At 35.3% G+C, this 27,887-nt stretch overlaps 1 protein-coding gene across 2 annotated transcripts; it reads left to right on the top strand.

Annotated features, from left to right (window-relative positions):
* Window positions 1-613: 613 nt before the first annotated feature.
* LOC129276720 (solute carrier family 35 member E2A-like) lies at window positions 614-27,422 on the top strand. Of its 2 annotated transcripts, none has more exons than XM_054913119.2 (8): window positions 614-739; window positions 3,484-4,381; window positions 5,145-5,280; window positions 5,796-6,044; window positions 14,478-14,531; window positions 17,785-17,857; window positions 22,306-22,436; window positions 23,177-27,422. In XM_054913119.2, the coding sequence occupies exons 2-8, from the start codon at window positions 3,712-3,714 to the stop codon at window positions 23,376-23,378; spliced, it is 1,515 nt and encodes a 504-aa protein (XP_054769094.2). In that variant the 5' UTR covers window positions 614-739; window positions 3,484-3,711; the 3' UTR covers window positions 23,379-27,422. The 2 variants fall into 2 exon arrangements, with proteins under 2 accessions (XP_054769094.2, XP_063965160.1); XM_064109090.1 differs by lacking the exon at window positions 614-739 and adding an exon at window positions 905-1,124 and having other exon boundaries at window positions 23,177-24,364.
* The last annotated feature ends 465 nt before the right edge of the window (window positions 27,423-27,887 follow it).

Raw genomic sequence — 27,887 nt, 5'->3', positions numbered from 1 at the left:
CTTTCTTTCTTTCTTTCTTTCTTTCTTTCTTTCTTTCTTTCTTTCTTTCTTTCTTTCTTTCTTTCTTTCTTTCTTTCTTTCTTTCTTTCTTTCTTTCTTTATTTCTTTCTTTCTTTCTTTCTTCCTTCCTTTCTTCCTTTCTTTCTTCCCCAGCTCCCGATTAAATCATCGGGGGGGGGGGGGCATGCCCGTTATATACTCCACTTATTTAGTTAATATATTTATTGAATACATGTATTTAACTCCTTTGTTTTACTTTTCTTTCCTCTTTTTTTTATATCTTGGTTGTGATTTTTGGGGTCCTCAACTTGACCTCAAGCGCAACCGCGGTAGCTAGATGATAAAAAAAAAAGAAAACTGAAAGAAGTTTTGTGAAACTGTCGAGGTCTTTGTTTTGTGTCATAACTAATAGTCTATCTTACCAGTCAGAAACTGGTAAATTGGCACAAGATACAAAAACTAAAAGGTAAATCACTTTGCATGCTTCTGTAAATATATTTTAAGTTTGAAAGACACTGAATTCTTTCGATATTACTTATTTTATCTATTTATTCGCTTCCCTTTGTCTTGCAAAATGATCTAAGAGTAATTTTCACATCTCATGGTTATAGTGTTTTCCTACGAAGACTATCAACGAGCAGGCATGTCATGTCATTCATCCTCTAAAGATCACCAGGACTGCGAAAGGAATATCATCTTTTTGCTAAATCACCTAATTTTTCTGTCATTTAACCATTGTGTGAGTATATACGACTATTATATTTTGCAATATGATTTGATTCTTAAGTATGTGAGTGCGCGATAATGGTGTTTTTAAGCATTTAGTCGCCGATGCCTGTGTTTAATTTTGAGTGCTGACTTCAGCACTGTGTTTTAGCCGCGACAGCTAGAGCGTATCTACCACACTGTGCGGTGGATGTCCCCGAGGACTCGGGGCAAATGTGACAGCCTTTTGCTGACATCAGGAGAAGTTGAGGCATCTGCTAACGTGTGAAAAAAAAGATGCGCCACGTAAACAACAGTGGATGCCACAGCTCGGCGGCGGTAGTGGATGCAGCACTGCACTCACCAGCAGCATGTTTTTGGATTGAAGTTTTTTTTTTCTTCTCGTTTTGTCTTGAAAGGTGAATTTGAGCATTTTTTATGTGTAGAGTCTAGTAGAGAGTCAATATAAACTGCCATGAGTCATGACCAAGACAAGTTAAGGTTGTGATGCTGTATTCTCTGTCTCTGATAATAAAATGTCGGATAAAAGTCTTCAAAATTCAGCCTGCCTGGTTCTTCATCGATCATTCCCCGATGCATTTGATGATGGGACTACCACTTGCACGAGAATGTATGCTGGTAATTTAGTAGGCATGGATGCAAAGTTAAGCCCAAGGTCGAGGACTAAATTCAAAAATCAAAGGGGATTAAATTTATTCTGGCTTAGGGCCTATACTCATGTTTGTTTATTTTGATCTAGATCTAGAGATCTACTCAGAATTATTAAAAAATTAACAAAATACTAAAAAGAAAATGACTTTCATGACTAATTTTAATTTTTAATTCCTTCTCGATACCCCAGCCCAATGAGCATTTCAACTCTTGACTTGTCCTTTTCCATTTTACTTTTCTTTTCCCTTCTTCTCTGGACATTTTCTTTTTTCTTCTGAATTATCAATGTCATTAATAAATTTTGAAACAAATATTGTCTCAATAAAAGTCGGGTAAATTCATGTGATACATTATCAATGCTGTCCTTTAGATATTTTTTCAAGATGGAATTCAATCCAAGCCGATAGCTAGCCACTTAAGTTTTTTTTCTTGCAGTATTAATGTTGGATGAATGGTTTTAAGTTGTACAAGATGCTATGTTAGGCTAGGCAATGGAACTAGATTGTGCTGTAGACATGTGTCCAAAAAGTCAATAGAGTCTAGGTGAGTTGGCCTCAAATTTTATTTTTTTATTTTGAGTGAACAATGTATTTTCCCAGGACAGTGACTGCTTGGGTGCGCTTCCCAAAACCATCCTTGATGCCCCTTCATTGGAGGCCTTCAGGGGGGCGCTTCCAACCAACATCTAAACCAAGGAACTAGATTTTTACTTGCACAAACAGCACAACGTTTTAAAAGCACCAACAAGTATGCACTGCAGATGAGCACCCAATATATTTCCTTAGCACTACATCCTGACTTATGGATCCTGCTGAGTATCGTCGTAGAAGTAGTTAAACTTAGTGACTTCTTCACATTTTCTGGCATCCAAGTTGATTATTGATGTGACATGTCTCCACAGCTTTTGTCAGAGGCTCAAACAGTCCTAGGTCAGCATAAAGACTTTAAAGGACAAGTCCACCCCAACAAAAAGTTGATTTGAAAAAAAGGAGAAAAATCCAACAAGCAAAACACTGAAAATTTCATCAAAATCGGATGTAAAATAAGAAAGTTATGACATTTTAAAGTTTCGCTTAATTTCACAAATCAGTTCTATGCACATCCTGGTTGGTATGCAAATTGGCAGACTGATGACGTCACCCACTCACTATTTCTTTTGTATTTTATTATATGAAATATGAAATACTCTAATTTTCTCCTCGTCAAGAGCAACAAATTATTATTTCTCCCTGAACATGCGGAATTACCATTATTTTATCAGCTTATGTTTAAGTTAAGTTGATCCTTATTTTCAAATCAGCAAAAATTGAAATATTGTATTATTCAAACAATAAAAAACAAAAGAAATAGTGAGTGATGGACATCATCGACTCTCATTTGCATATCGCTGAGTTGTGCATTTAACTGTTTTGTGAAAAATAAGCGAAACTTAAAAATGTCATAACTTTCTTATTTTACATCCGATTTTGATGAAATTTGCAGCGTTATGTTTGTTTTTATTTTTCTCTATCGATTCAAATCAACAATTTTCTGGGGTGGACTTGACCTTTAAAATGCCTATTTTTAGCCTCTTGCCCACATAGTATAGCATATAGGGATGGACCAATATGCATACATGATTTTATGGAGTATTTAAGCCTTATTTTTTACTATTTAGGAAATTTTGAGGTAAGTTTTGTGCAATGTCGGTGATAATTATGCTAATAAAGAATATACATGTATTAAGGTAATGCTTTTTAGTAGAAATGCTGTTTCGCTTTTTTCGTTGTCCAACCTCGCTATGTCAGGAAAACTTTGTGTAGGCCTAACATTATCAGGATGAACCCTTGCTTACAATTTATACATAATATTTTATGGGAATCCAATCTTGATAATGACATAATTTGTGTAAATAGAGCAAAAAAATAAAGTCATAACACAATTGGGTATTAATATATATTTTTTTAAATCACTGAGACTTAAATTTCGGCTTTGGCACACTGATGAGTAAATTGCAGCTATAGCAGGGGGCGCATCTCCTATTTGTCAAGCCTGTGTTTAGAATCGTTCATGTTCCAACTGAACTATCTGTCATTTAATTTTCGGTTTTTATCAATCTTTGAACAGGTCTTCATTGCTGCCATCCATGTGAATAAGCAGATGCTCTTTGTGGTCATGATCAAAAGTTAAAACAACACTCTGTTCCTGGTGGTTCAAGATTTCCTTGTGATTACCAACTCCTTTATTGGCCAAGCTGATAATCAATAACATAGCCATGTGTATACTGAGGTCGTTAGCTGCAGTTTTGTTGGAGTACTGAGAATCTGATATGGAGATATCATTGTGAAGTTGCTTATGATGAATCATCAACTTGGCCAACATGGGCCCTCAAGTCCTCTCTTTGATTTGGTCCAACCAGGATCCAAGAGCCCACTTGATGTGGACGTCAAGAACACCAGCAAATTCTTTGAGACAGATGCCAGGCACAGAGGTCCAGATTCCTTCCAGTTCCAGTCGCGGATGCGATCCCGTTCAACGACGGAAAACAGCAGCTGCGTGCCCCACAATCACGAAGATACCCTGGGAACACGGCAGATGGAAGTGGCTTCCGCATCTCTGTCGGGAAGTCTGCCAAACTCCACGGGAGCTTTCAAGACAGCTCTCTCAAAATCCAACTCTCTTGATAATCCTGTAGAGAAGGCCTCTCCTGACACCTTGGTGTCGTTCTCAGACGATGATGCTGTGATTTTCAGTAGCTCTTCCTTTGATTCTATAGAACACCCTATCACCAAGAACCACAAGCCTCCTGTTACAAGACAATCATCATTTCACAGAGAGTCCCTCCAGGACAAACGAGCCATTCCAGTTCAGGGAATTCGTATACAAAGGACTAAGGATTCCCAGGACAATCTACTCACGGCAACTGCCATCTCTTACCTCCTGCTTTGGTATTTCTTTAGCTTTTGCACACTCTTCCTCAATAAGTACATCCTAAGTTCTTTGAAAGGCAACCCAGGAATGTTGGGTGAGTCTATCTGTAATCCTGAAGTTACCACACATTTTGTCGCCTGGCTGGATGGCATAAGGACTCTAGGATTTACGCATATTCCCATTTTTGTTCAGGAAAAAAGGGAATAACTAGATGTAGTGTGAACTTCAGCTAACATCGTTTTGCCAGCATGGCGCATGCAGGTTTTAAAAATCGCTGCACAGTACATCCTACTGCCCTTCTGCCAGCCAGGTGACAATGTTTTAAACAAAAATAGAATAATTTCAGTGAAATTCCATGTTACTTAAGATTTTCTGTCACTCTGATTTCGATCAATACTTGCTTGAAATTTTTAAAGAGCCTCTGAGTTTAGTGCTTGCTTCTCTCTTCTGACAAAATCAAACTGGTCCCCAACAGAAACAGTCAGGAACCGGTGTGTCCGACCACACCGACTCAGCTTTTTTTTTTATTGGGGTTTACAAGGTTGGTGTATGGGTGTGTACACATATTGTCACATTTTCTTCCTTTCCTTTTTAGTATTAAAATAATTATTTCTTGGTTTATTTGGCTGATGCCTTTACTTTAGAATTTACAAAATTTAACCAAAACAGGGATTCACATTCCTATTTTACAATTGAAATAATGTACATCATTTTGCTCAGGCATTAGAACTCTGTTACAGCCCACACTTGATTTCTTTTGAAACTCCAATTATGTCATAACTATTCCAGAGGTACTTTGTGCATTGACTAATGCCCTCGATTTCATGTATTTTTAATATAATTTTATTTAATGATAGGTTCAGTACAGATGATGATGACGACAATCTGTGGCTTCATCAAGATGCGCGTGCCCTGCTGTCTTTACCGACATACAGTGAGAGATGAGAAGCCTCACAATTTCAAGAGAAATATGGTTCTTCTAGGCATAATGAGGTGAAGACATACAACAAATTATGTACTGCATATTGAGGTACTAGGCCTCTGATTGGTTTAAAAGGGTATGCATCAGATCTATTTACTGATTAGCCAGGCGTGATATAGTGAAAGATATGGACTGGGTGTAGTTTCTGTAAACCATGCATGTAAATTGGGTTTTGTTTAACAAATCAAAAGATTACTCATTCTCAAAGTTTGAATTCAATGTTATCGAAAGAAATATCTTGTGTGAATAATGCTATCTAAAATGAGATGTCTATGTAAAGTTTGCAATCAAAATGTCTAAATAATGAAGGCTTGGTATTAGACAAAAATTACAAAAAAAAAACTGACTTGAAATTATATTTTTAATCATGGGATGGGGAAAAATATGAGAATAAAAACTGATTTCTTTGTTTGCTGTAGCTAATGATTGGATCTAAACCTGGGTTAACAAGTGTGGCGTCAAGTCAAGATAGCATTATAAAAGCCCATTGATATTTCATGAAGGCTTATTCTCTTTTCTTCCTCAGGTTTGCCACTGTAGTATTAGGTTTAGTATCGCTGAAACATATAGCAGTGTCTTTTACCGAAACGATAAAGAGCTCCGCCCCTTTCTTCACCGTCGTATTAGCCAGTGTTGTGCTTCGTGAGAGAACAGGCATGTGGGTCAAAATGTCTCTTGTTCCTGTCGTCGGAGGTCTGGCGCTCACGAGCTGCTACGAGCTCAGCTTCACCATGATTGGATTCTCTGCTGCCATAGCAACAAATCTTGTGGACTGGTGAGTGCAAATATGTATTCTTGAGATGTTTAGTGTACCTATGGAGATGACCTCATAATTGATCTGTTTTCATTGATTATTTCTCCCATGTTTTCACAAATGTTTCACAAGAGTACATGTATGTGGCTACCAATGAAAGGATGAATGCTGATCATAATTTTGTGTATGTCAAGGGAATATTAGGTGGGACTTTATAGGTCTAATTATGTGGTTTAACTTTTCACTTTTATATACAATTTTGCAAACCTTCATTCATCAAATACAACATTTTGAGAAGACCAAATAGTAATTAGACCAAGTGATATTTGTACGATTGAAATTAGCCCAAGTGATCATTAGACCAATGGCATAACCTTTTCTGTGGATCCTTAAATTGGCAATATTGATTTTCTTCAAAATGGCAGACTTTTAGTTTTTTAGACTACAAGTACTCTCAATTGGTTTTGAAATAAAAATTTCATCAATGCCACTTATCTCTGTGTGAACTTGACATATGTTGTGTGAAGGTATTTTCCCATGAGACATATTTTGTTTTATGAAATTAGACGAGATACACAGATGCACCTGGGGGCTTTGTCATTAAACTGTTCGTAAGTTTTGCAGACTGTATGCATGACTGACAACTCTTTTCAAGTGCTGAATTATATAACGCAGATTTTCTCTGCTTAAATTAGTGGTGGGCTATAGAATGTTGATGTTTCAGATTACAGAGAGGACTAGCTCAAAAGATGCAGTTTCTGCTCCTAAGCATTTTGACACCTTTTTCGGAAAAATCGGTCGAACATTGAGGGGGTGCCGCCCAAAGAACGAGTTTGAGCAAAAAGGTCGTTGACCCCAACCCACTATTGTCAAATTTGTATATATATAGATCTCGGCTTCTGCAAAAGTTATTTTAATGATTTTTGTGTCAATTTCTATGTTATTTTGGACAAGAAATTCATTTTTGATAATAAAAAGATGTACAAATGCTGTCTTCGTAGTTAAAATTCAACCCTTACTTAATTTGGGATGGGGTCAATTTGAACGCCCCTTGACGAATTTTGTCACTACACACGACCACAATAAATTTTTTTCCCTCGCTGATCGGTGACTTTACTTTCAAGCTTTGCGCATCTGAGACAAAATTTGCGATGCCCGGGTACACGGTTTTGATATTGCGCAACATTTTGTAAGTGCATGTCACACCCCAAATTGCTCAAAAATGTGATTTTGTGTACAGAGTCAATGCAAATAGTGTAATTAACCCAATTGGCATTTACTTTGTGCACGGAATCACGTTTATAAGCAATTTTGGGTCTGACACCCACTTAGAAAATGTTGCGTAATTTCGAAACCGTTTACCCGGGCATCGCAAATTTGGTCTCAGAAGATGCGCAAGATGAGTTGCACAAAATGGGTTGGGGTCAACGACCTTTTTGCCCCAATTTGTTATTTGGGCAGCACCCCCTCAATGTTCGACCGATTTTTCCGAAAAAGGTGTCAAAATGCTCAGGAGCACAAACTGCATCTTTTGAGCTGGTCCTCTCTGTGATCTGAAACATCAACATTCTATAGCCCATTGCTACTTAAATTGGAGTGCATTTCCTGCATTACCCTAATTCAACTTGAAAAGTATTGAATGCTTGTTGGAAATGAGGATTTTTGAATTACAAAGTCGGATTGCAACTAATTTAACACAATTTAGAAACGGTCACCCGTTGTGTATTAAAAGTTGTATGTAATTTATGAACAACTTCAATAGTAAATGCCATCCAAAGCCCTCTTGCTTAAAAGGGTTTATTCTTTAATATGGTACATGTACAATGTATGTGTAACTTTGCCGTCCAAGAGTAACTACCATGGTAACAATGACCAACAACCGATCAAAATCAAGGATTTGGTGCTTATTTCCATTTGATGGCAAAGATTAATACGATAATATTAATTTTCATGAACTGGGGCCCAGCAGAGATTTATAGGGCATTGTTTGAGTCTAATTTAGAATTTCAATTGTAAATTTGCAATTTATACATGTTGCTTTTGTACATTATTCATTAATGCTAACATGAGACCACAGTACTGCTCCATGTGATCTAGGTGGGTCCATGACAATTGGTCCGGCGACATTTGCACCGCATTCCACACACTAACTGGAATGATCAACTTCAACCCTGGATGTAACACTTCAATGTATACCCTATCCTAAACCTAACCCTAAACCTAACCTTGCAACCATAACGCTGACCCTATATATTTTAGATAAAATTGTCGCCAGAGCAAATGCCGTGTCATCATCTAGGTATTATGAGTGAGCAATGAATACTACCTGTGTAGAGCCGTTATAGGATGATTGATGCTTTTACTAAAGACAGGAACTCGCCCTTTTAAGTAGGAAGGAACCTACGGTAGTCACCTGGTGATAGAAATCTATTTTTCATCACAAACATCCTTACCCCTGTATATTATAAAGAGGAGTGCATGATTCTGACTGTAATACATACATGTACATGTAGTAGTCACCGATTTTGTTTGGGATATCCTAGGTCAGTGATTATAAAATATAAAAACACATTATATATCCAAATTTAATGGTGTAATCATGGAGTACAGGTTGTATGAAATAATTATAATGTGCCTAATTATTCATTGCAGGCAAAAAGATATATTATAGAAATTATATATTTTCATTTTCAGGGGCTTCTTTTCACAACCTACTAAATCTGCAACATTTGATAAGTTTTAACATTGTAGTGAATGGAAATTTTCTGGGGCTCTCTTTTGGTATACACGTACGAGGTCTCTTTTGATCATTTCGGGGTTGAAATCACCCCAAGCACCCCCCCTCTCTCTATGATTTTTTCCCTGATTAATTTAATTTTATAGTTCAATTAAAAGAATTATTTGGTTCAGGGAATTTCCTGGTTCACAAAAGACAAACTGCAAATTTTTAAGTGCAAATTTATTCTGAGGACAAAAATCAATAGTGAACATTGCATACAGGTGTAAAGTAGTCAATATACGTTGTACACACAGGCAGTGCAGTACACACGAGTGCACTTCTATAAGAATTGGGGCAGTTCAAGTGCAAAATATGTAGGGCCAGAAAAAGCTAAATCTTCCTCTTTTTACTAAATGTAAAAAATGCATTTTGCAGACCTGCCAACTGTTCTGATTTTATCAGGAATTCAGGATTGTCTTAGTTTTCAACTTTCAAGTGGCCAGAAATCAGAACGTCCTGATTTCTAAAATTTTGTATAGGGAAAAATATGTGGGAAAATTGCCATAGAGCCATTCATGCCCCCCCAAGTCTTCAATACATCCTTTAATAAGCCAGGCCTTGTAAGGTTAAAGTTGCTAAAATTTCAGGGGGAACTGCCTTCTTGACCCCTGCATGGGGATCTGCCCCTGGACCCCGGCGGGGTCTTGGTCGGCCTCCTAGATACCTTGGCATTGGTTGTCCAGAGTTTCTAAATGTTGGCAGCTATGCGTTTTTTGCCTGAAATTATTTTTCTCTAGACAACATTTACACACTTAATAAATTCAATGTTTCATTGAACTTAACTTTAAGTACGCAAAATTATTTTCCTTACAAGACATTATGATTACCAGGCGTATAGTGTAAATTCTAGTGGTAACAGTATGAAAATGATTCCCAACAGAATGCAATAAAATGACCACCCAAGTGTGTAATTGAATACATTGTGTGCCAAATATTGATTCTATTTATAGTACAAATGTGTAATTGGAAAAAAGCATGGCATTCCATCCGGATGTCTACTGTTATGTCTTTTTTTAAACAATGAAAGTACACTGCCACATTTGCTAATGTTTGTTGATATTCTTCAATGTGATATAGGCATGTGTTAGGCATCATGATTTCACAGAATTAAATGCAAATGACTAGCTCGAGATCTAAATGGTGACAATTACACTTGATTTTAAAGACTTGTCATGAAATTATTGTTTGCTGCCAATACATGCACTTTTAGCTTATATTTGATAACTCCCTATATGCAGACTCAGTGTTATTTTATTACTAGTATTATATCAACAGTGGATTTATCATCGTTATGAATAACATGTAAGCTCTTTGAATTGATCGATGGTGTTTAAGGGTGTGTGTTCAAATCTGTCGCTCTGCATCATCATGATTTCATTTGACCTTGTTCTGGAAAGGTATGGTGCTTATGACCAAGTTCATTCATGAATTTTTAATTCATTCACAATTGACGATCAATATGTGTTGGGAATCAATAGTTGCATTCAGATGTCTGATGTACAGATGGCCTACTTCTTTTACTGTACCGTACACTTGAATCCAATGAATGATTATCCTAATGTAAAAATGATGATGATGATGATAATATTAATATAATGATAATGTTGATGGCAATTATGATGATGATGGATGATGATGATGAGAATAATAATGATGAGGATACTACTACTACCGGAATGTTGAAACATACATGTAATAGAAGTGTAGTACACTATAAAAGATAAAATAGAATCCAAACAGCAAATTTGCACTTTTGCTAGACTTGCTTCAAGATCTATATTTTTACCAATATAGGTAAAACATCCCTAGACTTTACATAACAAACACTTGTTGGCCTGTGAATGGACATTATTGCTATAGATCCTTTCTAGTGTCTACATACGTACAAAAGGTCTTGACAGATGTCTAGCATCAGTCCCAACTTTATAATAGGCCTAAAAAAATTTGTTATGTTGCACTCATAAGCCTCAAATCAGAAAGTTTGATCAGTCGGTTTTTTTTCTCTCTTTTTTAAAGGGATTCTCCCAGCTGAAGATAATATGATTCAAAGCAGATAAAGAAAAATAAGACAAAACACTGAAAATTTGATCAAAATCGGACAAGGAATAACAAAGTTACATGTATGTCATTTTAAAGATTTGCATTATTCCTCATTGTTTATTATTATTCATTATTTATCATGATAATGAGGAAATTGATGATGTCATATTCCCACTTGTTCTTTTGTATTTTATTATATGAAATCAGGTATTTCAAATTTTTACTACCAAGAACTGAAAAAATTGGATTGACAACTGATTTATAGATATTCATTGCTGCAAGATATTTCATTATAATGGATTGGAGACACATTAACACCTGTATGAAAAATGAAACAATTATGATTTCATACAATATCATAAAAAAAAGGAAAGTGGGGATGTGATATCACCAGCCCTACTATTACTAATGAATATTCATGATGACCTGCATATGATTATTTTCACAAAATATTACTAAACTTTAAAATTCAATAACTTCGTTATTTGTTATCCAATTTTGATGGAATTTTCAGCATTTTGCTCTGTGAATTTTACTCCATTTAATTAGATATAAATATTTTCAGACTGGGGTATCCTTCCTTGCTGCACTGCACAAGGATGGGATGATATGACATCAAACACGTACGTCAAACGCATATTATGAAAGTGCTTTTTAAAGCCATTTAATACAAATTTGAGCAAAGTCTTCACCCAAATCTGACTTTGTCTCACAAAACCTTGCATTTGTAAGTTGTGGTCTGTCCCCCCCCCCCCCAAAAAAAAAAGCGAGTCTGTTTTTTTATACATTTTATGGTTGGTCAAATGAGGGCAATATAATTTAATTATTTTTCAGGCCTTATGCTAGAAGACTGGACCAATGTGGGATTTTTCGCTTTTGTTCCATAGCTCTAGTTCCAGCCTTCCGGTACATATATTATGTCCATTTATAGACTCCCATATATTAAGTTGTACAACCAAGCACTAGACATCCAATGTATTGATATTATGTCAGTTAATTCTGCAGGCACAGACTCCGGGGGGGGGGGGGGGGGGGGGTGGGGGGGGGGGGGGGCACTCAATTTTTTTTTTATGGGGTTGTGCCTCATGAAACTCTGAAATGAGGGTCTGAGGAACTGACTATAAGGGTAAATTAAGGGGTCTTGGGAAATAAATATATACCGCGCAGGCGCGCGGTGTGGAAAACGGACCTACGGAACGGGATCACGGCACTGAAAGTACGTTGCACCATAGCGCTGTGCATGCTGCTAGCCATGCACGGAGTGGCTACTAGTTATACATGTATGTAGGGAGTTGCGAATCCGTACGTGCATCTCTCGCGTGCAGTGCTCACGCTCGACAATTCTGGCAGGGCTGTAGAACTGAGAGGTCTCGTGATGGGGGTCTTTTCGAGCGGGGCTTTGCGGCTTCTGATTTGAACTTTTGTCATTTGGAGTATCTAGAGAACTGTAAAGGGGGTCATCAAAGCGGCACGTCCTGTACCACCATTATGTGTGAGTGCCCCCCCCCCCCCCGGCACAGACCCTGATTGAAACTCACACAAGACTAGCTAGTTATATATCAGCTGCTATTTTTCTGTACCCAAGTACATGTAATTGTAGGCTGCACATTCAGACTCCTGGAATGAGCGGTTGTCATAGTCTATCAGCTTGTGGTCAGTACTTGACACTCTGTTGAGTCACAGAGTGGATCCTATAGCTACATGTGGATTACATCTCCTTAATGAAAAGTACATGTACACCTTAACTCACATTGTGCATGCAAATTACAACAAATTATTTTTTTTATCCATGGATCAGGATGATGGCTCACTCACATACGAAAACAAGTGTTCTACACACAAAATATAGATATACTTTAGGGCAATTCCATAGGTTGTTGGACATGAGCTCAATGTGTCTTTGTACATATAGCCCATCTGAACCGTAACGTGAGTAACCACTTTATCTGCACCCCTTGTAAAAACCATGTGTTCTTTATTTTTTTTATTATATACAAATTTGTCTCCCTAATATACTTCTTTGAAATGGATATAATCAACTTTCATAAAAGCCTTGCATGAGGACACTTTTCACTTATGTCCACTTTTCATTTTATGCATGTCCAAATCATGTAACATGAGTAACCGACACATTTCAAAGATTTGCCAGGAGCATAATAAAATTTCCCAAGTTTTGTTTTTATACAAAGGATAGTCAGACTGCGTACTATGTTGTGATAAAGAGATGTTTAGTTCCTATCAATAATAATGGAGTTACAGCTCCAAGTATGAGTCAAGGTGTCTCCAAATGTAACGTGAGTAACCGTGGAATAGCCCTTTACTGCATTGTAGAGAAGTAGAGTTTACACTATTTTCTGTTTGAAATAAATAACTAAAAATTTGAATCTGAATTTGAGAGTTGAAAAGTAATTTGCATTCACACTCTACACAACCTCTTGGAACATGTATTTTTCAATATGGATAGAAATCCCACTTAGAAAATACCAGGTATTTTCTTTGATGGAGCAGGTATGACTATGAAAGCACTTCATGTCACTGCACAGCGAAAGTAGGGCACCTTCCTTTTGACTCGGTTTTCTCTTGTGTACACAAGGATAGGTAACTCAATCTGACTTTTGTTTTGCTGCAGGTACATGTATGTTACATACACAACTACACGTGTACATAGTAACTCAATATTCTATTCTTGAATTGCTTGTGTTTGTCTTTAAACGTATGTTCAGTCGATTCTATAGAGCTACAATCACAAACATGTTTACAAGCTGTAGTTAGTTTATACTGATCAACATTGTAAAAGAATATACATCTTGATTTTAATGCTTGTTGATACAGTCTGTAAACTGAAGCGAAGCAAGCTAGAAGTACTATTTAAAACAACAATCTTGTAACAAAAAAGGATTTTATGTGGAGCGTTGTGGCCCAGTGGATTAGACATCATTAGTCTTCAGACTTTGAAACAGAGGGTTGTGTTGTGGGTTCAAATCCCAGCCATGGCGTGAATACCTTTGGCAAGAAATTTATCCACACTGTGCTGCACTCGACCCAGGTGAGGTAAATGGGTACCTGGCAGGAATTTATTCCTTGAAGTGCCACTGTGCTGTAAAAGGCTGCGTTGGGTAGTGATATGCGCTATATGAGCATGTTGGTATTATTATTATTATGAGAAAGTCTTTAAAATCATGCTTTATCTTGTACTTTAAAATTTTTGTTGGGGGGCAGGTATGGGCCACTTCTCATCATTTTATGATGGCAACGTCAAGCCCAAAGAACACTCTAAAAAAAAAAAAATCAAAGTTGATTAATATTAATATTGTGACCATATCATTTACATTTCGTGTTGCCACTGTCTTGTCTTGTTTGTTAGTTTCCTTTCCTCTAAAACATACATGAAGTTCAAACACCTAATACATGTACATGTACATGTAAGTAGCTACCAAACTTGTTAAAAGAGAAATGAAATTATGTGTTACAGAACAGGTCTACAAATGCCACCTTTCTCCTGTGGCCACTTATCTGTACGAGATATTAGGTACAATATTTGCATTAGTGAACCATCACTACCTTCCCATTTCAATTGCAGCTTATCACTTTTTTTTTCTTGTCACTCTCTCTTTCTCCCTTTCTCTCCCTTGTAGCCTACAGAATGTATTTTCAAAGAAACTCCTAAGCAGTAGCAAGTACAAATATAGGTAAGTAGTCCATGTATTGTGAATCATTTAACAGCTAAATAATACACCACTCTGCTCTATTGTTGTGAGTAGAATCTAGGTAACAAGTAAGTGATACAAGTGCAAACATTTAGCATACCCACAAGCTTTACATACAGTACAGGGTGATTCAAGAAATAAGCAAATTTCCACTGAGTAGAGTCTCAGTAAAAAGTAAGTAATAAAAAGCAGACATTTCGCATACCCCCAAGCTGAACTAACAGTACAAAGCACTATTATAAAATAAGTTCCTTAGCAGTAGCAAGGACAAATATAAATAGAAAGTACATATATGGGTTATTATTATTTTTTAGCAGCTCAATGATATACCAGTTTGCTCCTTTATTGTCATTAGAATCTGAGTAACAAGTAAAAGTGATACAAGGCAAACATTTAGCATACCCACAAGTTGTACAGACAACAGGGTGATTAAAGAAAATAAGGAACTTTCCTCTGAGTAGAATCTCAGTAACAAGTAATACAAGTCAGACAGTTAGCATACTAGCTGAACTGATAGTACAGAGCACTATTAAATAAAAGAAGTTCCTTAGCAGTAGCAAGGTCAAATATAAATAGAAAGTACAAACATGGGTTATCATTTTTTAGCAGCTCAATAATATACCAGTTTGCTCCTTTATTGTCATTAGAATCTGAGTAACAAGTAAGTGATATATAAAGAGCAACCATTTTATAGCATACCTACAAGCTGTACAGACTACAGGGTGATTCAAGAAATAAGCAAATTTCCACTGAGTAGAATCTCGGTAACAAGTAATACAAGGCAGACAGCATACTAGTACCCCAAAGTTGAACTGATAGTACAGAGCACTGCGAAATAAAAGAAGTTCCTTAGCAGTAGCAAGGACAAATATGAATAGAAAGTACTATTATGAATCTTTTAGCAGCTCAATGATATACCAGTTCACTCCTTTGTTAGTATAATCTCAGTAACAAGAAAGTGATACAAGAGCAAACACTTAGTATGCCCACAAGCTGTACAAACTACAGGGTGATTCAAGAAAATAAGCAAATTCCCACAGAGCAGAATCTCGGTAACAAGTGATACAAGGTAGAGAGTTAGCATACTAGCTGAACTGATAGTACAGAGCACTATGAAATAAAAGAAATTCATTAGCAGTAGCAAGGACAAATATAAAAGTACAATGTATTATGAGACTTTCAGCAGCTCAATAATATACCAGTTCACTCCTTTGTTAGTATAATCTTGGTAACAAGAAAGTGAGACATGAGTAAACATTTACTCCAAGCTGTATTGGCAGTACAGTGTGCTTCAAGAAAAAAAAAGCTGATAAGCAGTATTAAGTGTAAATATAGGTCAGTAGTCCAGTATTGTGACTCATTTAACAGCTAAAACACAACTCCGCTCCTTTATTGGGAGTATAGTCTCAGTGACATGTAAGTGATACAAGAGCACACATTTAGCATACCTTCAAGCTATACAGACAGTACAGGGTACTTTGAGAAAAGAAGCTAATTTCTAGATACCAAAATCAGTTCAGTGACATTTTATCCTGTTTCATGGGGTGAAGATATCTTTGTAAAGGATATTACACTGCAATCAAGTTGATTTTAATGAATAGAGAAAGGTAATAGTTTATCATAAAAAAAGCTTGGGATAAACCCACCAAAAAACAAACAGATTTTTTTTTAGAATGAGAAAAGTGCATTTCATTAAAATAATTGTGAAGGTTCTTGTAGTTAATTATTATTTGTTTGTTATACAGTGCGTATCAAAAAAAAGTTTACACTTGGAAAAAATCCTGTAACATTGTACATTTGTAAGATCCTGAAGATTTTTCCACATTTTAACATTGGTACAGGTCCATTTAAGCAAATGACGATATAACTGTCGAAAAATATTTCCTCTTGAGTGAGCACCACTTATTTTTGAAAAGATAGTGAAAAATGATTTGCGCAGAACTTTGAAATAGTAATGCGAATAAAAGTAGACTTTATCCATGAAGAACATGTTTAATTTAGCTAGTAAAATTGATTTGAAGAAATATTTTACTTTTTAAAACTTGTTTCCTTGCCCAAAACACTTGGAAGAGTGCATTGCGCCCCACCCCACTCCTCCAAACACCCAGGCCGTCTTGACGATATTTGCTTTACACTGAGCTGTGATTTACATGAAATGGCTTAGGCTTGATTTTCAATTTTTTAATCATTGTCAAGCTTGGGAAAAGTGTGTATTAAATGAAAAATGAAATGTAAACCCAGTTTAAATGATGAAAACTTAGTGAAAAAATGCTGGAGATATCTGATATAAACTTTTGTTCAGATTCAGTTATGTCCTCAGATCCAGCTGGCACAAAAAGGGTAAAGGTTATGCTTACTTAGTGTTGAAATTTAGATTTGGGTGGCAAAATTGTTACAAAATGCTTGAATGTATCCGTTTTATTTCAATTGACTATAAGTGCAAGTGAAATGTATGAGAAATGTTTCGCAGGGGAAGATTTATCTCGCCCTTTCCCCTTGACACAGCGTGAAAAATAGCATTTCTGCGCAAACAGATTTCTGCAAGCATTACAAAAATGGACAGTGCTCACTCAAGTGTAACATTCTGTCTAAATTTTTACTGTCATTGAATAGATGAGACCAAAACCCAAGAATATATGTTGAAATAATACCTGCATGTCGTATATTTTTAATTCCCAGGGCTTCTCCTAAGTGTAAACTTTTTTTGATACGCACTGTAGTAAGTAGCAAGAACCAAGATATAATAGTTTTCATCCTGATTATGATAAATAAACAAACGGAAAAATAATTAAAACATGATAACTGTCCAAACTGGTTGGACTCATTAGAAATTCCTGTTCAGCTAGTTTCATGTACATGTACATAACACATAATATATGGACCTCTGCACCTATCCTGCTAAAGCATGCCAAATATTTAACTTTCGGCCAGGCCTCAATTTCCCATTGGGAGGTCAAAAGTGGCATTTGGAAGTCGTGCAAGTTGATTTTTGCACATAATTATTTAAACAATGTATCATGTTCATCAAAGCATACAAGAATGATACCAAAATTATTTATGTGTAATGTACTGTCCATAATAGATTTGTAAGGTAATATTAATAAGGAATTGTTCATTTGTAAGTTTTTGGACTGACACTGTACAATTCATTAGATAACAGCTGAGTGCTTTCATTGCATGCATGCATTAATGATAATTGATCCGATGTGCGTTCTCAATCAATTTAATTCCACAGCCCTCCTGAATTACAATTCTACACAAGCACTGCAGCTGTTATACTACTTATACCATCTTGGTATTTTATATTGGTGAGTAAATTTGCAACGAGTGTTGATAAATTATGATCGTATGGATAATCTTGTATTCATTCCCAACCACTTTCCATTAGGTATTCCCCACCATTTTCCATAAAAGGGATGGTCCGGGCTGAAAATATTTATATCGTAATACGTAGAGTAGAATTCACTGAGCAAAATGCCGAAAATTTCATCAAAATCGGATAACAAATAATAAAGTTATTGGAGTTTAAAGTTTAGCAATATTTTGTGAAAACAGTCGTCATGAATATTCATTAGGTGGGCTGATGATGTCACATCTCTACTTTCCGTTTTCTTATGTTATTACATAAAATCATTTTTTTTATTATTTCATACTTGTGTGAATAATATGTCTACCTTATAATGAAATAAGTTGCAGCAATACATATCTAATGCACTTAATCAGTTGACAATCCAATTTTTCTAGTTCTTGGAGGAAAAAATTTGAATAAACCTACATGTATTTTCATATAATAAAATACAAAAGAACAAGTGGAGATGTGACATCATCAGCCCACCTAATGAATATTCATGACGACTGTTTTCACAAAATATTGCTAAACTTTAAAATTCAATAACTTTGTTACTTGTTATCCAATTTTGATGAAATTTTCGGCATTTTGCTCAGTGAATTCTACTCTATTTATTAAGCTATACATACTTTCAGCCCGGACCATCCCTTTAAGCATTGTAGGATAACTTAAAATATTTCACCATATATATTTCATCATATACACAGTAGTTTGTCTAAAAGTAAATCCATTTTCAGGGATAGATGTCACAACCGTCATATATATTTTGGTTTTAAATGTGGCACTGTTATAATAAGTGAAATCTCTTTAATTTTAGACCAATTTGTGGGGGATATGTCCTACATGTATATGTCTGAAAGATTAAGACCAATTAAAAACTGAAACCTGAAAGATTGATTTTTGCAGATTTTCACATTTGAATCTCCAACTACTCGTATTTACAGAACCACTGGAAGTAACAACAAAATCACCTAAAATCATAATGAACCATCCCTTTGTAATGCAGGATTGTTGTATCCGGTATCCTAAATATGTTGAAATTTTAAACTCCTCTTGCTCATCGATGCATATTTGGTACCAGAATAAAGCAGAAAAAATTGATTTGCTGAAGATATTGATATGATATTATAAATCATATATTCATTCTGGAACAGACAAATTAGAACATCAGTTTCCTTTTTTTTCTGGGATGCCCTTTATATGTTGTACATGCAAATTTTGCATGTTGTAGCATTACTAATAGGAATGATGCTGATACATACAAGCTTTTCCAAGGCAAACTATTTTATGCAATTTTCGCAATATTAATAATGTGAATATTGTTGTGCTTTCATGTACTGTACCAGCAACAAAACACATATATGTACATGTATGAAAGGACATATGCCTCATATTATACTATGGCCTTGACTTGATTTTGTAGCCAATCTCTATTGCTATTGCATTCCCTCATTTATCAACAGTATAGGGGGTTAATGTGCTGGGCTGTGCATTCCAATATAAACAAAACTAAAGAATAATAGATGATCATGTTAATCATGTTATCATCTTGACTTGTGAAATACAAATTTCTGGTTGTGCTTGATCAGTTTTTGCAAGAAGGATTGCTTTATGTAAACAGAATTAATTAAAAAAAAAAAAAAAAAAAACCACAGCTGCAGGCCCCCATAATTTGCTTTTACGATCTTGATGCAAGATTGAATAGAACATTGCACTCTAATACATGCTGCACATATATACACAGCCTCCTCATCTTGAATTGTAAGTCATGCTTAAGCGCCAATGCGTACCATTTATTTAACATCTAATCTCATTGATGATTACCGGTACCTACATGTAGTAGCATGCAACCAAGAAACTATTTGATTTTGAGTCGGACTTTATTCTTTGTGAAACATCCCCTTTCCCTCCTCCCCTGTCCCCCTCCCTGGTCATGCATTTGTAATGTACCAGCTGGTAATTCAGTAATTATTTTACATAAACAAAACCTCATTCTTACTGTTCTATCCACCTTTCCTCTTTACTCTGTCTGTGACCTACATAATTTTGGGCCATTCTCTACAAGCAATTTGCTTTTTATGGTCCTAGCCATGTTTTGTATTATCTATTGCATAATTATGTACACTGTATGATTCGTATATCGATATTTTTTTTATGGTTGAATAAATTGAAATTGAAAAAAAAAATTGAGATTGAGGGTTGTTGCAGTAAATAAATAAAAACCACCTAAGTGAAAAGCAGCCAATATGATCAGGTAGTCTTTATGGACAGATTTCTGCAGTATAAACTCCTCAAAAAAAGTTTGGAAATCTGACTTTGATCGATAATCCCTCCTCGGTTTTAGTGAATATTAATGGCCAAACTCAGATTTCCAAACTTTTTTTGAGGGGTTTATGTTTAAGTTGGGAAAACTATTCAAGGGAACCAAACTTGTGGTCTAAACAAGGTGTCCTTCTGCAGGTTTGTTTCCAATTGGTCTAATGCCAATTCGTCCAGTTGCCAACTTGTCTACTATCATTTGGTCTACCATCAGTTCGTGCATTATCCACATGGTCTAATTGCCAATTCGTCCACTCACCATTTTGTCTAATAATCAGTTGGTCCAATAGCCATTTAGTCCATATACCATTTGGTCTAATTGGACTAAGTGTTAATTGTGCAAAATGAATGAAAATTAAATGGATATTACACCAAGTGGTTATGAGACGAAATGGTCTCAGACGAACTGGTGATTAGATAAAGCGATGATTGGACTAAATGGTTGTTAGAAGAAATGTTGATGGACGAATGGCATTAGACTAAATGAAAGTAGACCATGTGGTGAGTAGACGAGTTGGCAGTAGACGAATTAGCAATTTACCCTTCTGCGCAGGTAATGCTGTCTTCATGAACAGATTTCTGCAATACATTGGGGAAATGGGCAAAAATATTTAAGGGTAACTGAACTTGTGGTTTTTGTCTCGCCTGCATAGCAGAGCGAGACTATAGGCGCCGCTTTTCTGACGGCGGCGGCGGCGTCAACATCAAATCTTAACCTAAGGTTAAGTTTTTGAAATGACATCATAACTTAGAAAGTATATGGACCTAGTTCATGAAACTTGGACATAAGGTTAATCAAGTATTACTGAACATCCTGCCTGAGTTTCAGGTCACATGACCAAGGTCAAAGGTCATTTAGGGTCAATGAACTTAGACCATGTTGGGAAAATTATTTTCAAAATCTTAACCGAAGGTTAAGTTTTTGAAATGACATCATAACTTAGAAAGTATATGGACCTAGTTCATGAAACTTGGGCATAAGGTTAATCAAGTATTAGTGAACATCCTGCTCGAGTTTCAGGTCACGTGACCAAGGTCAAAGGTCATTTAGGGTCAATGAACTTTGGTCAAGTTGGGGGTATTTGTTGAATTACTATCATAACTTTGAAAATTTATGGATCTAGTCCATGAAACTTGGACATAAGGTTAATCAAGTATTAGTGAACATCCTGCCTGAGTTTCAGGTCACATGACCAAGGTCAAAGGTCATTTAGGGTCAATGAACTTTGGCCAAGTTGGGGGTATTTGTTGAATTACCATCATAACTTTGAAAATTTATGGATCTAGTCCATGAAACTTGGACATAAGGTTAATCAAGTATTAGTGAACATCCTGCCTGAGTTTCAGGTCACATGACCAAGGTCAAAGGTCATTTAGGGTCAATGAACTTTGGCCAAGTTGGGGGTATTTGTTGAATTACCATCATAACTTTGAAAATTTATGGATTTAGTTCATGAAACTTAGACATTTGGTTAATCAAGTACCACTGAATATCCTGTGCGAGTTTCAGGTCACATGACCTGATGACCATGGTCAATGGTCATTTAAGGTCAATGAACTTTGGCCGTGTTGGGGGTATATGTTAAATTACCATCCTAACTCTGAAAGTTTATGGATCTAGTTCATAAAACTTGGACATAAGAGTAATCAAGCATCACTGAACATCCCCTGTGAGTTTCAGGTCACAAAACCAAGTCAAAGGTCAGTTAAGGTCAATAAACTTAGGCCATGTTGGGGTAATTGTTGACGTGCCATCATAACTTTGAAAGTTTATGGATAGAGTGAATGAAATGTGGACATGGGTGTAGTTGACAGTCTTAAGTCTCTGTTCAAATGTCATTTATGGTCAATGAACGTGGTATTATGTCATTATATGAATGATGTTTTTGTTAATGATTATTTTATAGTAGTTTTCAAAGTTAGCACTGCTGCTATATTAAATTGCGTAATGCAGGCGAGACTGCCAGAGGCGTTCCACTTGTTATAGACTGATGGTCCTTGAATACAGGTAGTTGTGGTATGAAATCAGCATGGACTAATGCTTATCAGGTAGATCTTTTTTTTCTCTGATTCCCTATAAAAACACAGGAAATTCCTTTTAAAGATGGTGCTCCTGATCATGTTCTTGTCATGGCATTGATAGTTGATGGAATCTTCTTTCACCTTCAAAGTATTACTGCTTACGCCCTCATGGGCAGGATATCGCCAGTTACTCACAGGTCAGTATTCTTATAGAGGGAGACATACTTGTTAGGGGGAGATGTGGAATTTGGTGAGACACACATGTTGCCATGTAGATGGACTGCCATTCTAGGGAAAGTGAATTTTATATAAATTTGGTGGTGCAAATGAGCAAACTGGCTCTTTATGAACAGAGAGTTCACATCTAATAACTTCTTGTGTCTTTATACAGCATCTTCAAATAATTTTAGATTCTATTTTAAAAAAATTTTAATTGTATTATTTAAAATTATTCATTTATTCATGTATTTAAGTATTAATTAATTAATTCATTCATTCAGTCATCAATTCTTCATTACTTTTTCCTTCATTCATTCATTCATTCTTTCACTTGTTTGTTCATTCATTCATTCATTCATTCATTCAATCATTCATTCATTAAATCATTCATTCATTCATTCATTTCTATGTTTATATATTATTTATTCAATGGGGGATTCTAGGGATATTTTTTTAATAAAAATGTTTTTAGTCAAATGTCACGTTTTCATTGAAACTTAAATTCTTTTTACGATTATCTTTCTAAAATATATTGATATGTTCCCTTAGTTTCAATTTGATATATTACAAGTCATGCTTCCATTCAGATATTTCTATTAGTAACCAGTTGTCCCTATATTTTATTTTGTACAATCTGAATTTTAACATATGCTTAGCCATTTGAACCTCTTAATGCTTTGTAATCTCCAATTGATTTGAAAACATGTTCCGTTCACAGCGTTGCCAATACTGTAAAAAGAGCACTCCTCATATGGCTCTCCATCCTGACGTTTGGTAACCCGGTAACCTTGTACAGCGGCATAGGAACCCTTATCGTCGTGTTCGGGGTCCTCCTCTACAACAAGGCCCGGGAACATGAGCAGCTGACGAGGGAAGAGGCGAAAAATGTCTGGCGCCAGACGCAGGAAGTAGATTTATGACAGGGTGACCCAAGGTAGCAAGTATTGTAGTTATGATTATGTGTTATATTGGCACATTAATGATGCCATTGAAATTGACCTCCATTATTGCCTATGAAATTGACATTGATAATTTGGCAGATGAAATTGACACTGACATTGCAATGTTTAATTCACATTGACATTTTTTATGTACAAAATTATTATTCTGTGATATTGATGATTATGGCTTTAATGAGATAAATCATTGGCATGGACATCTAAACTTACGTTATTATGTGATGATTATATTCATTTGGCAGTGACTTTGACACTGTCATTGACACCAACATTGTCATTGACATTGACATTGTCATTGACACCGACATTGTCATCGTCAATGACATTGTGACAGGTGTATGATATAATGAATCTGCTTTGTAGTTGCTATATACATAGTCATTGCCATTGTCATACAATCACCAAATCCATACCAGTGCCATTGGTCAGTATAATTTCCTTTCCAAAATGGCATGTGGCATCATTCATATTGTTGGTGTATATTTTCAAGACGTTGACACTATCCAGGGATGTTTATACCATAGATGTATACAATATTTTTGTACAAAAATCAACAAAATAACCACTGCAGAAACTAGCTATTACACAAAAGCGGAAGAAGTAGATATATTTTGTTCATGTTTATGCACAAGCAAGGACGGTTAATTACATTTGGTTGTTCGGGGCATTCTTTTGCAATTATTTTCCAACATTTTGTTTTTAGAAATAACTTTATTCTGTATGCTAGTGTACCTCTGTTCAATTGATATGTATAAGATGTTGCAAGGCAGTGTCCAGAACAAGTCAGGCTTGGTTCATACATGTATTATAATTATTAACAAATACTACTAATATACAACATTATTAGAATGGATTAGACCCAAGTCAGATCAACTTCTTGTAAACTTCTTCTCTACTCTCTCCTTGTCTCTACTTACAGCTTGTGTAGGCAGTTTTTGTGCACACACAAAGAAAGTTAATCCCATTTCTGAAATACAGCAAAAATCCATTAATTTACAGTATTTTTTTTTCTGAAATCAAGTCAGTTTATACATTCCTCAGAAGCACTTCATTTATACTTAATTTCTATCAATGTCAACAATCAAATTATATATATATATAAATCAAGAGTATTAAATGATATTTTGTGACCATGGACCCATCTTATAAACAGTATAGACTATAGACCCAGGTTTTTTTTTATTTAAAAAAATGCTAATTCTGTTTTTCCCTGGTGTTCTTAACATCATGTTCTTTGTTCTTGGGTGACACATACAAATATAATTAAGCAACTATTAAAAGTGAAAATCTCAGAAAAACATGAGTTCCAATGCATATAAAGTTTGGCATGTAAAACACTAAGAGCAGGCTTGATAGGCAGAATTTTCACTTATGAATAATCTTCTTTTTTATGTTGCCTCAATTTTCATTATTTTCACTGTACGTATTTGTTGTAATTTAATTAGGTTTTTTTTTGGCCTGAATAATTGCATTTTCCATGAATTTTGTGTTCTTGAATTCTGTGAGGTTTATATGTTTTCCTTACTGCAGAAAACTGAGGACTAGTCAAACTGAGATTGATTTCAAATTGTGACATATAAGAATGGAGATAGATCTTAATTTAATTTGATTGTAAATGCAACTCTTGTATGACTAGCCTATTTCATATTGAAGCATTATATTTTGGGGCCCTATTTTACAAAGATTTATGATCAATCTGTATTGATCTCAATAACTGGAAGCTATATTTTTCACAAACCTTCAAATGGCAACTTTCCCTTTAATATACTGAATGAGCAAAACCATCACCCATGCACAGTCAAGTTTTTATCGTAGTAGAGATAACAGTTTCAATTGACACATGCTTTTTAAATGGTGTCGTTACTGACTTTCCATAATTGAGAATTTGAGATGTATTGGATAAATAACAACACGTTGTTTTGATATAGCATGAACTGATAACATGACCTAGCTAATTGTAGCCATTTTTTCCAGGATCATTTCTATAAAAATATTTACTGTAGCTCATTATACAGAGAATTACATCTATTTGAACCTTCGAAGAGCATGCCAGCCAAATAAAATATATATTGGTTTTTAATATGTTTTTTTTTCAGTAACTTTATGTTATTGTAGTTCATAATGTTTTAGTTTTTAAGAGAGGACTCCTCTCTTGAATTAGATTTCAAACCTGCCACTGATGTCGTGACAAACCTGTCTCATGTTACATTTTAAAACCCCTTGTTGAAAAACCTTTTAGAGAAGGAAATATTTTCTTGGTACTTACTAAAACTCTACCGCTTCGATAATCAGAAATTATAACGAAAATTCTAAATGAAATATACTTAGTCTATATGAAGTTAACATATTGATAATGATATTTCCTTTGCGGAGATGAAGAGATGAGTGAGACCTTGACAGATAATTTTCTCCCTGTTAATTTATGATGTGGAGGAAAAATAAGTATTGATTTCCTTTTGTGTAAAAGAAAAAATATTTTGTTTTGATATTTACATTGATTGTGTTTCTAACGTATACAAAGTGGTATCATGAAATGAAATGTTTATTTTGTCTGTGAAAATTGATCAGAGCTGTTAATTAAAAATAGTTCCCATTCCCTTTCTCTTTTCTCTGCAGAAAATAACACAGTGTCCTACATTGTGTTTCATTTGAAATCATCTTCACACTGTCACATTTGAGAATTATTTCAGTGTGAATCACATATTCACATAGTCCACTTTGTGAACACTCTGTGATCACTCATATTGTAAGACATTTCCACAGTGTGAAATAATCACCACACTGTTAGATTTGAGCATTTGAACAGTGTGAACACACTATGAACATCAACACTGTACTACACTGTTATTTCTGGACAGCAGGGTTTGTCTTAATTTGCTTATAAATCCTTCTTCGTATGACCGAAATCGGATCTTTGTGGTGTGCTTGCTAAAAGGTATTTTTCGTTATTTTTTAGTGTAACTGTAAAAAATAAATCATGCCTCAACATTTCTATTTATGTTGTTTATGTATTGTATAGTAAATACATGTAGTTATCTTGTTACGATTATCTGTTGTTAGAATTAATTGATTTTTCAATCTTGCCAGGATCATATCATCTCTAATGTCATTGACTCATGTTTTTGTTATTTAGATATGTACAGATTAGTTATTTTCTTTTATTATGTGTTTTAGAAACACACTTGACGGTAGTACATGTACAACAATGGTACTATTACAATTCAATGGTTATTGTAGAAAATTTAGTTATTGAATATTCATCATCATTACTCATTGTTTTTATGGTTCATTTGTGCAACACAGATTGTCGCTGGGCTGTATAAAGACTTGTATCTTAAAATGTTGAGGTCAGCTCAGAAAATGCTGTATTTTAGAATTATGGCAATGTTGGCAACCTCATTATGAGTGAAAACAGTCTTCTAATTCTTGTAGAGAACTCTTCCCAGGCCAAAGAAAGTTGCTACTTATGTCAAAACTCTAAAATCACATTTTGCCGAGGTGTCCTCAGAATGATTAATTTTCATCAGCCCAGCCATGACATGTAAATGATGTATATGTGCAAAATGGTTAAATGCTTTCAGTATAGATGTTACAGAGAAAGTGATTTTATGCTATTTGCAAGCACTATTTAGGTTCTCAGTTTTTTTTTAAATCAGGGAAGTATTTGGAAATTTTTTCACTTTTTCTAATCAGAGAAAATTTCAGAGAATTTATCATTTGATGTTATTGTTAAATACCCTCTACTAAACTCTATGGCCCATATTCTGAACTCCAGTCCAGTTTAAGTTATATCATAGTCTAAATCTGGGCTGGATTTATATGGAAAACTCTAAGCGTCAAACATTTTTAACACCCTTTGCTTAGAACTGTATATTTTGTCTGAAGGATAGCAGCAATGGAAATCTCTACTTTGATTGATGAACAGGCTTAGTCCTACAACAAAAGTATGTGTGTTTAGTGGGATCTCTCCTATCATTCAATTGCGAAGGAAACTATTTATCCATCATGGTTTGTAATGCTTTGAGTGCCAGAACTTTTTTAGACCATAGTTTAACCCTAAAAGGACTGGGCTATTTGCCCGGGGGGCCGCTTACATTGGCGAGTGGATACCATGCGCGACCAAAAAAACACGTAAAAAGGATGTCTTTTTCAAGATAGGGCACGTTACGTACGTAAGGTAATAAGGGTGTCAAAAACACTAAAATAATGAAAAAAGGGTATCTATTTTCGCTAGGAAAGCTACGTGTTTAGGGTCAAATTTGCGAGGGTGTAAAAAATTATAAAACTAAAATGTTTTATAAAGGATGTACTTTTCGCCCTGAGAGTCAACACTACGTGTTTAGAGTATGATTTTGCGCGAGATGTGGGAGGTGCAGGGGCTGTACTAAACCCAATCAAGTAAAACCGACGACAGTGCACATAACAATAAAAATATTGTTGTACTTGTTTAGGGGGTCAATTCAGGGAATA

The sequence above is a fragment of the Lytechinus pictus genome, chromosome 14 (assembly GCF_037042905.1).
Source record: "Lytechinus pictus isolate F3 Inbred chromosome 14, Lp3.0, whole genome shotgun sequence".
NCBI lineage: Eukaryota > Metazoa > Echinodermata > Echinoidea > Temnopleuroida > Toxopneustidae > Lytechinus > Lytechinus pictus.
The sequence above is the reverse complement of the archived record's forward strand: the minus strand, read 5'-3'. Positions and strand labels throughout refer to the sequence as shown.